This window comes from Rhinoraja longicauda, chromosome 8 (genome assembly GCF_053455715.1).
Source record: "Rhinoraja longicauda isolate Sanriku21f chromosome 8, sRhiLon1.1, whole genome shotgun sequence".
NCBI classification, from domain to species: Eukaryota; Metazoa; Chordata; class Chondrichthyes; order Rajiformes; family Arhynchobatidae; genus Rhinoraja; species Rhinoraja longicauda.
Genome location: NC_135960.1, coordinates 57,415,775 through 57,431,867, shown reverse-complemented (window position 1 = coordinate 57,431,867; position 16,093 = coordinate 57,415,775). Strand labels below are relative to the sequence as shown.

General features: G+C 40.2%; 1 protein-coding gene across 9 annotated transcripts in view; it reads left to right on the top strand.

Annotated features, from left to right (window-relative positions):
• The window catches only part of nckap1 (NCK-associated protein 1), a 145,495-nt gene that overhangs the window by 122,780 nt on the left and 6,622 nt on the right, over positions 1-16,093 (top strand). For all 9 annotated transcript variants that reach the window (XM_078404061.1, XM_078404060.1, XM_078404059.1 and 6 more), the window contains 2 exons: positions 5,268-5,384; positions 7,042-7,151. In XM_078404061.1, coding sequence (XP_078260187.1) covers positions 5,268-5,384; positions 7,042-7,151 — 227 coding nt within the window. The remainder of the gene's footprint in view (positions 1-5,267; positions 5,385-7,041; positions 7,152-16,093) is intronic.

Sequence of the window (16,093 nt, the reverse complement as noted above, 5' to 3'; positions counted from 1 at the left end):
GAGGCTCATTGAGGAGGCGCTGTGAACTGTTTGCGTGCTACTGTATGTTTTCATTTTTTTTTCTATTGGAACCTAATCAAATGTACAGCACTTTGGTCAACGTGGGTTGTTTTTAAATGTGCTATACAAATAAAATTGACTTGACTTGAAATTGACTTGTGTTGTAGCCCCTGGAGACAGTGGTTTCTTTGGGGGGAAAAAAGCGAACTACTGGAGGAACTCAACAGATCAGGCAGCCACTATGGAGGGAATGGACCGGTGGCGTTTCAGGTCAAGACCCTGCTTCAAAAGTTTCTGGTCCTCACCATAAACGTCAGCTGTCCATTCCCTCCATAGATGCCATCCAGTTTGCTACATTTCTCCAGCAGTGTTTTGCTCAAGATTCCAGAATCTACAGTTTCTTGTGTCACTATATTTTTCTTCGTGCTTGTCCTTCCCAAAAGGCAAAGATTCCAAAGTAGTCAATAATATATTCCTTTATTCGTCCCACACCAGGGAAATTATGATCTCCATGGAACATGTATGTGTCTGACACATCAGATCATCCTCATTTGTCTGTTTCTGTCATTAGTTCATCTACATTCTTGCAAGTGCATCATTATGATACAATGCCATTAGGCTCACTTTTTTCATTTTTGAAACTGGTCATGTTTTCACTTTAAAAGATATAAATAAACTGAAATAGTTCTAAATAAGGAGTGAGGAGCCAAGGAGGAAGTTGAGAAAATCTATAATCAAGGGTGGTAAGACAAAATAAATTATTTTTCAAGTCCTAATGTCCTGACGGACTTTGTCCTAGGGTCTTAAAATAAGTGGTCAGTGAGATGTGTTGGAAGGAACTGCAGATGCAGATGCTGGTTTAAACTGAAAAGGAATGTGTGATGTTTCAACCCGAAACGTCACCTATTCGTTTTCTTCAGAAATGCTGTCTGACCCGCTGAGGTACTCCAGCTTTTTGTATCTATGTCAATGAGATGGTTAATGTTCTAAGATTGCTTTAGACCCAGGTAAGGTTCAATTCGTTTGGAAAACAGCAAATATACTCAATTTTACAAGGGAGGGAGACAAAGCAAAGTAGTACAGGCCAGTTAAATTAACATTTGTTGTCGGGGAAATGGCAGAAGTAATTTATTTTTGACCAATGTGTTGACATTTGAAGAAGGAATATGTTTTGTGAATAGATGATAGTGTGCTGCATTAACGTTTATTGCAGAAACTCAATGCTCTAGTAGAATTTTGATTATATCTGCTAGCATGCAAGTTTTGTTCCCGACTATGCACAGAAACATCCGGGTGTTTGGGCTCTTATTACTAACATATAAGTGAAATATTTAATGCCACCAGCCCAAATCCTCCAAGACATATTCTGAGCTATCTATGACCAAATATTATAAGTATTTTGTTTTACTTCTGTTTAATTGCAAAATATTGGATATTTGGTTTGAAAATACACAGTAAAATTCACACATTTTTTTCTGAAATTCTTTCCAAATGTGTCACCTCGCATTTATTTCCCTTTTAGTTCTGCGGTAGTTAATTTGGTTTCGACTGCAGGATAAAATTTTGGAAAAATGAGACCTGGTAATTGCTAAAGGAAAGTTGGTGTTGCAGTGTACAAGGCTCTACACATATATGATGACCAAACTAAAAAATCAATGAAAAGCGATAGGAAAGAGATTGTACAAGTGTGGAAAAACAAATCTGCCATTATTTCAGAATATTTTTTAATTGGTTCTCTTTATATCATCTGCATGAGCTCATAGAACTGCAGTTCGATCACTGCGTGGACTAAAGAAATTGCAGCAACATTTCTTGTAAGTTTGTGACTCGTGTGTGAGGTAGAGCTTTCCTGGTTCACCTTTTTCCTACAAAACTCCAACCAGAAGATCAGGCAGCCCAGTGAAAGTTACATTTTCACAGATTGTCTTCCTACTTTCCTCACCTGGTTCATGGATAATTTTTCATCCACATTTTGCTCTCATTTTACAAACAATATTGGGCATTAATGATCTGGATCTACTTTTTCCTCGTGATGGTTTACTTTGTGTTGCATAAAAGTTTGTTGCATAAAAGATGAGGTGGCATTTTTCACATGGGTCAATTTAGTTTTCATAAATGAAGGCCTTATTTTAAGGCTGCACATTATTGGATTTTTAAGGCTACTGTTAGAATATTTTTAAAGATACAGAACATTCAACGTGTGTCATGTTAATGCTTTTCCTGTTAAATCAATTTTTAGCTTAGTTTTAGTTTATTATTGTCACGTGTACCGAGGTACTGTGAAATGCTTTGGTGCCTGCTATCCAATTAGCAAAAAGACTATACATGATTACAATCAAGCTGTCTACAGTGTACAGATATAGGATAACAGGTATAAGGTTTAGTGCAAGACAAAGTACAATTTCCAATTAAAGATAGTTTGAAGGTCTCCAATGAGGCAGATGGGAGGTCAGGACTGCTCTCTTGCTGGTGTGTTCTTGATGCTCCTGTAAAGACTTGAACCAGCATCATGGATATATGTGGAGTGGGAAGGATTGCCTGACAGACATGTCTATTTGTATTTCATAAGTATCCATTTTATGAGCTGTAAACCATATTTGGCATGCAAACTTCAGCTACCAACATGAACCTACTGAAACAACAATGGAAATGTAATTATAAAAGAGATGCAAGCAAACAACATTGTTTATTATGTAAAGTCTTAGGGAGAAAGATAGAAGAGTTTAAGAAAGGAATTCTAGATGTATTGAAGTGGTTGAGGCTCTTTTAATGCAGGGAGTGGAAGATGGTGAGAATTTGAAAAATTGTGAACTTGCGGGATATTTGTGATATTGGAGCTTAAAAGAGGAAGAACAGGGCCAAGAAAATAATTTATTCATATTTATCTGCAGTTGCCTTTCGCCATTTCTAAAATTAATTTTAAGTTGAGAATAATTTTGTATCCCGTTAATCATAGACAAGTATATATTTTTAATATTTTAATTTCATTTTTTAATCAATATATATTTTTGGATATTTTGCAATATTAGGAGATTCAGAAAATGTGGGGCTAGTTGAGGATAGTGACCCTAATGCAAAAAATAAATTGTGATCTAATCAAATGGCAGAAGAGCTGGAGTGCCCTGTTTCACTCTCGTATTGTATTGTGGTCTTGAGGTCCGATACGTTTTCATCAAAACATACATTTTGGATCATTTCATCTCTTCTCAGCTCCCTTTAAGACTATATATTTTAAGAAAGGTTACCCATATTTAACCAAGGGCAACCTTTAAAGTCTAAGAATAATTTGAATCATGCCTGATTCAATAGCTGGATTGTAGGTTGTATGGATGACAACTGATTATTTCCTGATACTGGTACAAAGTGGCCAGTACTGTATATTGGCAATGGTGCACAGGGTGACTTGTTGGAAAAGTGACCAACCTTCATTCAGTTTCCAGTTCCAGCCTACTTGCAAAGCGTGCTATGAAGTTTGCCATGTGCAATGTATATGAGGATGTTGCATTCATTTAAAGTTTGCAGTGCTATTCATGCATTGCAACATATCATTTTCCTCTTTTTACAGAAAGTTTAAGATCATTCTCCAAAATTAGAAATTCATCAAATCCCTTTATAATAACAAAGCTTCCATAAATTATACGCATGTAACAAAAAAAGAAAACTCTGATTTTTAAAAAGCATTTAAAGTTTATTCTGCCCTATTTATTCCTTTGAAGTGAAGCTTCCATCTGGTCCTAATGTTTGGATTTTTTTGCTTTAGTGTGTTGTCTTCGAAATTCAAATAACTTGGAGTTAATACAGCACTAGTCATTGTTCTATAATCAATCATTATGCAAAATGTATCTGGTTCACTCTTGTTCCAGTGCATGAAATTGCCATTCCTAACTCTAGTTTTTAGCCAACTCTAACTACCCTCTGAAAGAGCCTTACCACCATCCTAAATCAACTGAGATGAATAAATGCAACCTTGGCCACATCATTTTCAACTCCCACACTGACAAACCACAGACCCAACAGCAGAACCTTTTAAATTGTGGGATTATGATACGATGGTATGATTGAATCCATTGTGATTACCTCAAGTAAAAGTTATGAGCTTAGCTAGGTGCTCAAGTCTGGCATTTATTGATTATAAAGAATCAAAACTTATGTCACTGGAAACTTATGATACCTCATAGGCTATATGACTAGCTACATGGAGAACTTTGAAGGAATCCTATGCTACTCCCTCAAATTCCACGGCAAATCCTTTTGCTTGTTTCTTTATTATTGTGATTGAACTTCAAAGGTACTTCAATGCAAACAAAAAACGGAAATATTTTTGACACATATCTTGTAACCACGATATCTCAAAGTTTTGGAATCAATGATTTTTTTAAAATCGAGTTGCTGATGCAGTATTAATGATGAGATGCTTTGGTATGCTCTAATGTTGTGAAAGGCTCTGCACAATTGTTTTTTTAAAGTAATGTAGTTTTATTGAAGTCTGAGCCCTCCAAGAGTTAAATGTTTCCTGGCATGTTCACTCCCTTGGGCTATAGGCAGCATTGAAAAATTAAGATAATTGTTTCGAAAGGTGGCTTCCCTTGCCATAAACTAAATGGTTTGGTAACTCAGAAGCTCAGCATGCCCCAGAGTGCTTTGCAAACAAATATGCTTTATGTGATGCTTTTTGACTGGTACCTTTTTTACGCAAAGGGTAGTGAGGGTATGGAATGAGCTGCCGGAGGAGGTAGTTGAGGCAGGAACTGTCAAAATATTTAAGAAGCAATTAGACATGAATAGAACTTGTTTAGAGGGACATGGGCAAGTGGGACTAGTGTAGATCGGACATGTTGGTCAGTGGGGGCTAATTGGGCCGAAGGGCCTATTTCCACACTGATGCCATGACCCTAAGTGTAATGTATTTATTTCACAAAATTACAGCTGTATCAGTCAGGAATGAAATCAGGAAGTGCATATTTTGGCATGAGGGGTACATTAAAGATTAAGATTCTTGTTTGGGTTGCGATCCACGAATGTGCACTGTAGACACCAAAATAGATTTGAGGTGCAAATTAATGAAACAAACTTGAAGGCATAATGGTGTATTCCTTTTCTCTTATATTAACAAATATACCTTTACTACTTTCCATGTAATGTAATGACATTAGAATTTTACTAACACTTTTTCAGTAGATTTAGCAAAGTCAGTATAAAATTTATTTTAAAATGCTAATTAAAGTATTGCTTGTTATGGTGTTAATTGATACTCTCCCATTTCACAGAGAATATTAGTCCAGAGGAAGAATATAAGATTGCCTGCCTCCTGATGGTGTTTGTTGCTGTATCTCTTCCAACTCTAGCCAGTAATGTTATGTCCCAATATAGTCCTGCGATTGAAGGTGAGTCCTGGTTTTCTTCAGTGAAGTGTCAAGAACAAAGTCATGGATAAAATCTTGAAGTTTCAGATGCTGTCATTACAAAAAGCTATCGTTGAGGGTTCTATTTCAACATTTCATGAATATAATTGACATTGAAAAGATTTTATTAATTTCTATTTTGCAGGGAATAAATAGCAGACTTTCAGTTTAGATTCTTAAAAATAATGTGTATAAAGTTATAATGTTGTGTATGTTAACTAATTATGCAGTTTGCTATACAGTATTATATGCATTTAAGATAAGTGAAGGAAACTATTTGTAAAACAATTTTAAAATCCTAGCTTGATGTTCTGCATTTTTCCTTTAATACTCGAGCAACCTCAGCTTGTGCATTATGTAAGTCATTTGCCTTATGCTTTGGGTGAGAAAGATTTCCCTTCGTGGTACCTACACATTTACTTTTAGTCTGTAGTTTTAAATTCTTACTATGTTTGCAATTTGGCTCAATACCTTAAACAAAATTTGATTTATACTGCACTTTTAAAGCAAAAAGTCTGTAGTAGATCCAGGTATTTTTTCCCCAGCATCAAATAACATCTGCCAGACATTTGTGAAAAGTGTTTTAAGAATTTCCATGGCAAGATATAGAGGATCAAAGAATCTAGTCTTTAAGTCATCATCTCATTAGGAGCAACAATGTCTAGTCTTTTTGACTGGATAGCACACAACACAAACTTTTCACTGTACTTCAGTACACGTAACAATAATAAAGTAAACTAAAATGCAGCCATGCTCTTTTACAATTCGTCCTATTTCTGATGGTTAAAATATATCAATGAAATGCCTTTTGAATGTTATCCAAATAAAATTGAGGTACGTCAAATATCAGGAGGTGGATGCAAAATGTCCAAAATATGCTTACTTTGAGTGGATTTTGACATTGCTGTGGAAGTGATTCAGCGTGCACACTCAATTTCAAACATCGCCATAATAAAAGAATGTAAAGCTAAACTGCAGAGAGATTCCCCAGAGCTAATCAACTGCCGTACAATCAGAAACAACTGCAGATGGCCAGTGATGAAGCTGATCCTAGCATTAACGCAGTAATATTTTGTTAACATGTTTACCATCTATTTTTTGCATTATCTTAATGGTGCAAGGGATTGGATTGTTGGGGTTAACTTGATCGAGGAATACAGCTTCAAAGATGTTTGTCTTGGAGAGACGTTTGTCTTAGAAGCACCTGACAATCAAACCATTTCAAACTGATTCAAGTTATATTCAAACTTGAGCTATATTTGAAATCTACAGTATTTTGTTTTTAAAACACCAACTTGGACTTAACAACTGCTTGTTTAACATTTTCTAATTCAGGTGAGAGGTAAAAGAATAGCTTTTTTCTCTATTGTGTTTTTGCCTCACCTGAGTATTTCCAGCGTGTTTTTTTTCTCATTATTTCAGTAACCCAGGCTCTGTATTTTAATTTTTTTATAATCTGATGGCCTTGAGATCCATGTGTTCCATGTGGTCCGTACACAAAAAGAATCGAGATTGCAGGACGTCAGAAATATTTATCATGCATAAAGATTGAGTGTTTTTGCTTCACATGATGGAGACTGTTGTTTCATTGATGTACGTGTGGTCTGTGATTTCACATTACCTTTGTTTAACTGTACAGGGCATTGCAACAACATTCATTGTTTGGCCAAAGCGATAAATCAAATTGCTGCTGCCTTGTTCACCATTCATAAAGGAAGCATTGAGGATCGTCTTAAAGAATTCCTTGCTGTAAGTGGAGTTCCGTATTTGTTTTTAAATCTGAATGAACTTTCAAAGTCAATAGCACACGTTGCCACAAAGATGGAAAGAATAAGACTGAAGACAGGATTAATGCGAATGAATAGTTAGCACCTTAATTTAATTTACCTGGCATCGATCGTGTTGGCTGTTCAATGTTCATAATCTAATCAATGGAGGGATGTTCATCCTGAACAATGTTTCTAATGTATAAATCAAGGTCATATTGACTTTTTTTTCATTATTTATACACCAAAGATGCATCATATGCCTCATCTGGAGTTTAATCATACTTCAGAAATCATCTTTTAGGAAATTAGTTCCTTTTTCTCATTGGGGGAAAAAGAGCAATCTGAATAAGTTATGACATCAGCTTCAATTAAGAAATTCTCTCTGTTCTCCTATGAAAGTTCACGTTTTGTGCATGGATTTTTAAAATTCTTATTTTATAACAGAATTCTTGAGAATACAAATGTTCTTGAGAGAGTACAAATCAAGAATCGATGGTGACCATCTTCTATGGCTAAATAACTTGGCTAAAAATGGGAGCATGGAGATGACCTTTTAGGATCAATGTCACATGATAGAAATGGCAAGACAATAGACAATAGGTGCAGGAGTAGGCCATTCGGCCCTTTGAGCCAGCACCACCATTCAATGTGATCATGGCTGATTATTCTCAATCAGTACCCTGTTCCTGCCTTCTCCCCATACCCCCTGACTCTGCTATCCTTAAGAGCTCTATCTAGCTCTTTCTTGAATGCATTCAGAGAATTGGCCTCCACTGCCCTCTGAGGCAGAGAATTGGCCTCCACTGCCCTCTGAGACAGAGAATTCCACAGATTCACAACTCTCTGTCTGAAAAAGTTTTTCCTCATCTCCGTTCTAAATGGCCTACCCCTTATTCTTAAACTGTGGCCCCCTGGTTCTGGACTCCCCCAACATTGGGAACATGTTTCCTGCCTCTAACGTGTCCAACCCCTTAATAATCTTATATGTTTCGATAAGATAAAGAACATAATTCATTAGTTATGCTGCACGATTATTAATTTGCCTTTTCTTGTGTAAGGGGTGGAATCAAGTCATTATAAACACGACTACATTGCCAAGAAATGTTATGCTTGAATAAGGATTATGTTTGGATCAGGATTTCCATAAACTGCAGATAAAAATAGCCAATTTGCAAATATTTAAAAACTGTTAGTGCAGCCAATTTAACCATTCATTAAAAAGCCACAAACTAATGTTTTAAAGTTAATGTACAGTGACTTCATTCAGTAATTCAGTCTAAACAACACTTTTTAACGTAAATTATTAGATTCTAAATTGTGCTACTGTCTCTTGGTGAAATTTAGCCGTTCTTTGAGTAGATGTAGTGTGGTATTAAAAAAACTTGGTTAATAGCAGCATTTTATGCTTGGATCAAAATTTATTTGTAAATGTTATGGTTGGATCAGATTGTGTGTAAAGGGAGCGACTGCAAAGTAGTTTGGTATTTTGGAATTCTATACTTGGATCGGTATGTGTTTACCTACAGTCAATGTATCCCTCTATTCTCCTTTCTATTTTCTGTTTGACATATTATTTTTCTTGTTCTCTAATTAGATGCTGAGGATATGTAAAATTTAAATCTAGCTATCATCAATTTATGAACGGTATTGAAATTAAAATTGTTAGGATAAAGAGGGTACAGATTTTTTTGGGGTGTTTTTGCACTACTCCAACACTAATTGTCTAACCGCAAACCCAGCAGAAATCGCAGAATTCCCACAGTATCCACATAGCTAAATGTAGACACCTCAGTGGGCCAATGGAATTGCTAAGCACAGTGGTGGAGTATCTCAACGAGTCAGGCAGCATCTGTAATAGATAGGCAACATTTTGGGTTGGGACCTTCCTTCAGTTTAATGCTGTCCTTCACACTGTGTGTGACTGATGCTGCCCCTCCACAGATACTGCCTGACTTACTGTGATGCTGCATGACCCATTGAGTTACCCCAGCATTTTGTTTTGCCGAATCAGTCTGAAGAATGGTCCTGACCCGAAACATTCCCTCCACAGACACTGGCTAACCCATTCAGTTACTCCAGCACTTTGTTTTGCTCAAAATTCCAGCATCTGTCTCCAGTAGAATTACTATCTTGTTTTCTGTTCAAAAGAGGAATGTATTTTGAAAGCATTATGTTTTGTGAAGCAGTGCAATGATTTAATCTTCTGCTTTATTAAAATAGCATTTTACACTGAATGCCCTACAGGGAAATGTTAACTTGTCCTGTGTAGTACATTGTTGCCCCACTCTTTCCATGAATGCATTGGTCCAAAATAAGAAATTACATTATTTAATAATCAGCAATATGCTGATTCCTTTGGTTATTTGGCTATGGACTGAGGATTCTGGCTGATGGAATGCTTATGGTCCCAGACTCTCCTAGAGTATTGTTTTACAGGTGCCAAATTAGAAATCTCCTTTTCATATTAATGTTTACTGTGAGCATAAGGTTTTGTCTCTACTGACCTTAACCAGTGCAAGATCATAATCACTCAGCCATAAAAATTAGTCACGTTTAATATTTTTGTCAGTATTTTTCTGTTTGCAAATTGGTTGCAGCGTTTGCTTTTGTAAGAGACTGTTTTCAAAAGCACAGCATTCGTTGTTATTAATTATGGGATAGTTTGAATAAATTGGTAGTTATTGAATAAATAAACCCTTGAGCTGAAATGACAGACCATTTTCTCTCTAGAAAATGAAATAGTATTTGCTTGTTCAAAAATTGCACTGTTCAATTCAGAATAGGGAATGCAATCATTAAATCCCATCTAGTTGAGCAGAGTGAAATTTAATACACTGAGCAGTAAATTACTTTGCTTTTAAATCGTTATTTAACTGCCATTTGTGGGTAAGTATTAACCTCCATGTTTTGAATTCCAAATTTAGAGTGCCATTTATTTAACTTGAAATTAATAGATGTCTGCCAAATGATCAGATGCAGTACACTGGATCCAAGAGATTTAACAGATGTTGCATGCTCCAAATAAATACATCTTATCCTAAATCACTTGCAGATCTTAATGTGCACTATTAGATCGACCTGCTATCCATAAGAAAAATGAAACGATTTGTATGTGTTGCTAATTAATGCAATAGCAAGCAGCATTTATTTTGAAATTTAGAAAACATAGTTTAGTAATTTTCATACTTAATGCCTCTAAATATGTTGGTGCTAAACAAATATCCACACATTAGTCAGTGTACTTTAGTATAGAGTAAAATGGCTGCTTGCAATCCTCACTCTATTTAACTTTGTTGAAAATTTTACTTATTGTTCACTGAGCCACTTAATATTGGCAGGGGTTGCAAATGGACAAATGATTTGGAATAGAACTTGAGTTATATATATAATTTTAAAGAGCCTCCGGCTGATTGTGGAATTAATGGGAGGTATAAAACAAAAATAACTGGCAGTTTTTCATTGAGCATGCTAGCAATATCAACGTTTATTGTTTATCTAATATGCTGGTGGCAACTGGCACAACTCGTACGATGATGATGCTAGGTATCGTGTTTTTAGGATTTGCACCCATCCGGCTCTCAGATGTTTTCTGTGCGGTGGCCTTTGTGTGACCATGTGAGTTCCACCAGGTGCTCTGGTTTTCTCTCACATCCAAAAGATGTGCGGGTAGGTTATTCAACGATCATTACTAGCCCCTTTGTATAAAAATGGCAAAATAATCAAAATGGAGTTGATTACCCGTATGAACTGGAGATGGTTGCAGGGCCACAGGGATATAAAATGGGGGATAGAGTGATGTGTTTACTGAACATGCACATAGCTGCAACATGCATGCACATGCAATGACTGCTTCCTGGGTTTAAGTGAACAAGTAAACTGAAATGTGGAGTTAAGCAGGTGTGTTAAATAAATGCAGAATTGGTCAAAGGAAAGAATAAATTGCATCAGTTGCTTTCCAGATGGGATCTATACAGTAGTGTCACTCCCAACACTCCCCTCAGGGTAGTGAGAATTGAGGAGGATAGTAACAGACCACAGGACCACAAGAGACTGAGAAATGAAATGAACAAATCCATGACAGATGTTTAAAGAAGCGTGATGTGATCACTTTTGGGAGGGAGACAAAAGCGAGGCAGCAGAAGCCAAGCGGTGTAATTTTAAATGGGTGCTGAGAAATGTGGGGGATGTGCAGAACTCTGAATGTAGAATATTTGTGGGGGAAAAACATTGGCCTCAGATTGAGGCTATAAGTACAAAAGCAGAATGTGATTCGTGTTGGAAAAGATGACCAATTTTAATAAAAAATAATTGTACAAATTAATATCTGTGTCAAAGGAAGTGGTGACATAATGGGACGGAGACCAGAGGGCAACTGTGAATGTGTAGAGGTGCAAGATGGTGCTAGAATATGGCGACACGTTGGTGTGCTCTACTAGCAGAGGTTCTACTTAAAATCATTTCACTCTCTTGTGTATGATTACACTCATGTATAGTTTGATTTGACTGGATAGCACACAGAGCAAGCTTATCACTATCTCGGTCCACGTGGCAATAATAAACAAAACTAAATAAAAGAAGGAATTAATTACATGATGGTGGAAGGCAATGCCTTGAAGTGGAGGAAACATGTTCAATAGGTCCCAAAAGGTAATTGGGTAAATATTTTAAAGGTTGGAATTTTATAATTCTAGGGAAAGAGTAGAGGAGTGGGACATGTACATTTACGTAATGTGGACATGGGCATAATAGGCTATATAGCTGCTTGTACGCTGCATGGATTGGAATTCTTGGAGGATATATATTACAGCGAGACCCCAAAGTTCAGAAATACAACATGAAGCTTTTTCTGGAAAATTAAGTTTGTGATTATTGAGAGGGATGTAAAGTTGATGCTCTTAACAGATAGACTCAAATTCTGAAAGATAGGACCGATAGTGAACAGAATTGTGGTATAAATTTGAAATATTTAAATTTATCTGTTACGACATGTATAATTTTGAAATTGAGTAACTTTGTTTTATCCGAAGTTGCAAAATGGTCATTTGGGAAAATGGACTATTCTGACTTTTCAGTTTGACAATGAAAAGTTAAATATTATAAAATTCAGAAAAAAGATTGAGGGAAGGTTACACGAGCGAGGCCTCTGCACCGCCGCTGCCGCCCACGACCTTCCCGACCCCTTCACCGCCGCCCACGCCCTCCCCGGCCATCCGCTGACCGAGCCGACCGTCACTCACCCGGACTCCAGATCCCCGCGGGCCTCCCCCAGCGACCGTGCTGACCCGCGCCACTCCACCGCCCAACAGCAGGTCACAGCCGTCGCTGTACCCGGCCCCCGGGACCAACAACAGGCTGCAGCTCCACCTGGCCCACACACACCGCGCTGGGCCCACAGCCCCCACCAGGCAGAGTCCCACAGCACTGCTGGGTCCTACTGCCCACCCCCTACTACAGGTAACTGCAGCAGGGGTTCCACTGGGTCTCCCCCTTCCCCCTCCAGCCAGGCGACCCCCAGTACTCCCCACATCGGTCCTCATGCCCCCCTCTGCCCAGCTAACCCACCACCCCCCCACCATACATCCCCTCCACCTGCCCCCCTGCCTCCATCCGACCCCAACCCCCACCATTGCCGGGTGTTCACCATCCCCCCTGACCTCCCCCTTTCAGACACCGAACGGTCTGTCCTCAGCAGAGGCCTTACCTTTGTTCCCCTCCGCCCCCACATCAACGAGTTCCGCGTCCCCCATGACGTGGAGCTCTTCTTCCGCCGCCTCCGCCTCCGAGCCTTTTACCATGGTAAGGAGTCCCGACCCCGCACTGATGACCCCTTCTCCCGTCTCCAACGGACCCCCTCCACTTTTACCCCCCAGTATGGCCTACTACCCCCACTAGAACTTTTTATTTCAAACTGCCGGCGTGACATCGGCCGCCTCAAATTTTCCACCCCCCTGACTAACTCTAACCTCTCCCCTCCTGAACGTGCAGCCCTCAACTCACTCCGCAACAACCCGGACTTAATAATTAAACCCGCTGACAAGGGAGGGGCTGTGGTAGTCTGGCGTGCTGACCTCTACCGCACCGAGGCCAGACGACAACTATCAGACACCTCTTCCTACCTATCCCTGGACCATGACCCCACCGATGAACACCAGACCTTCATCAGCAGCACCATCACCGACCTCACCAACTCCGGCGAACTACCCCTCAGTGCCTCCAATCTCATAGTTCCCCAGCCCCGCACGGCCCGATTCTACCTCCTACCCAAAATCCACAAACACAATTGTCCCGGCAGACCCATTGTCTCTGCCTGCTCATGCCCCACCGAACTTATCTCTACCTACCTCGACTCCATCCTATCCCCCCTGGTCAAATCCCTCCCCACCTACGTCCAAGACACCTCACACGCTCTCCATCTCCTGGATAACTTCCGGTTCCCAGGCCCCCACTCCCTCATTTTCACCATGGATGTCCAGTCACTCTACACTTCCATCCCCCACAAGGATGGTCTCGAAGCCCTCCGTTTCTTCCTCGACCGTAGAACCAGCCAATCCCCATCGACCAACACTCTCCTCCGCCTAGCAGAGCTGGTTCTTACCCTCAACAACTTCTCCTTTGACTCCTCCCACTTCCTCCAAACCAGAGGCGTAGCTATGGGCACTCGCATGGGCCCTAGCTACGCCTGCCTCTTTGTCGGGTACGTCGAACAATCCCTGTTCCAGACGTACACTGGCCCCATCCCCGAACTCTACCTCCGCTACATCGACGACTGCATTGGTGCTACCTCTTGCACCCATGCAGAACTCACTGACTTTATACACTTCACCTCCAATTTCCATCCTGCCCTTAAATATACCTGGACTATCTCTGACATCTCCCTCCCGTTTCTGGACCTCACCATCTCCATCACAGGAGAAAAATTAGTGACGGACATTTATTACAAGCCCACCGACTCGCACAGCTATCTGGACTACACTTCTTCCCACCCGGTCCCCTGCAAAAAGTCTATCCCCTACTCCCAATTCCTCCGTCTACGCCGCATCTGTGCCCGGGATGAGGTGTTTCAGACTAGGGCTTCCGAGATGTCCTCGTTTTTCAGAAAACGGGGCTTCCCCTCCTCCATTATAGATGAGGCTCTCACTAGGGTCTCTTCTACATCCCGCAGCTCCGCTCTTGCTCCCCATCCCCCCACTCGCAACAAGGACAGGATCCCCCTCGTTCTCACCTTCCACCCCACCAGCCAGCGGATCCAACATATCATCCACCAACATTTCCGTCACCTACAACAGGACCCCACCACTGGCCATATCTTCCCATCCCCTCCCCTCTCTGCATTCCGCAGAGACCGTTCCCTCCGCAACTCCCTGGTCCACTCGTCCCTTCCTACCCAAACCACCCTAACCCCGGGCACTTTCCCTTGCAACCGCACGAGATGCAACACCTGTCCCTTTACCTCCCCCCTCAACTCCATCAAAGGACCCAAACATTCTTTCCAGGTGAGACAGAGGTTCACCTGCACCTCCTCCAACCTCATCTATTGCATCCGCTGCTCTAGATGTCAACTCATCTATATCGGCGAAACCAAGCGCAGGCTCGGCGATCGCTTCGCTGAACATCTGCGCTCGGTCCGCATTAACGCCACTGATCTCCCGGTGGCCCAGCACTTCAACTCCCCCTCCCATTCCCAGTCTGACCTCTCTGTCATGGGCCTCCTCCAGTGCCATAGTGAGGCCCGCCGGAAATTGGAGGAGCAGCACCTCATATTTCGCCTGGGCAGTTTGCGGCCCGGTGGTATGAACGTTGACTTCTCCAACTTCAGATAGCTCCTCTGTCCCTCCCTTCCCCTCCTCCTTCCCAGATCTCCCTCTATCTTCCTGTCTCCACCTATATCCTTCCTTTGTCCCACCCCCGACATCAGTCTGAAGAAGGGTCTCGACCCGAAACGTCACCCATTCCTTCTCTCCCGAGATGCTGCCTGACCTGCTGAGTTACTCCAGCATTTTGTGAATAAATCGATTTGTACCAGCATCTGCAGTTATTTTCTTACACATTCAATTTTTGAAACAAACTTTTTTAAAGTACCATTAGATTTTGGGAGGGAAATAAGTAGTATTGTCGGACCCTTATTTTTCCAACAATGGTGCAGAAATAAAAGTCAGTTTAATGAATATACAGTCCTGAAGCAAAAATTTGGGCAGTGGGATTGCACATCAGGAATTCATGCACAATCCACATGCCGCAGGATTTTCCGCCCATTAAAGTTAATGGGCAGTGTTGTGACTGTGGTGACCTCGGCCCAGTTTCTGATATGAGCTCCAGGCATGCAAAGCCCTGTGCTGGGAATTCAAATTTGTAAAATTGCTTTCAAATATTTGAAAGAAAAAAAACTTACTACCCCGGCATCCAAGAAATCCTTGGAGGTGCGTGCAATTTAAAGGATAAAATGTTTCCAATTGCTATTTCAAACATTATTCTTAACTGCTTTTATTTAGTACCAGAAAGTGGAAGAGAGATCTGTTACTCATTTGCAACACAACCAGACCAATTAGCCCTCAAGCCTGTTTACCATTCAACTCTCTTCCTTGCCTTTTCTACTTCTCACTTGATACCTCCTACAAATCTATCAAACTCAGTCATAAATTCAATTGACTTAGTCATTTAGAGGAGTAGTTACAAATTTCCACTACCTCATGCATTACTGACTTGTTTTCCCTCGAATGGCTGGTTTTGCTTTTAAAACCTTATCGCTTCCTCTCTGCTTACAGCTTCATTGAGATAAAAACCTGTTTCTATTTGCCCTTTTGCTACTTTTTTTGTGACATGTACCCGCTTGTTGAAATTGCTTTGTTCACGCACTTTTCTAAGCATTCAGAGAATATTACATCTCTAATCCATAATTTATCTTTCTCATTAAATGCTCTGGTT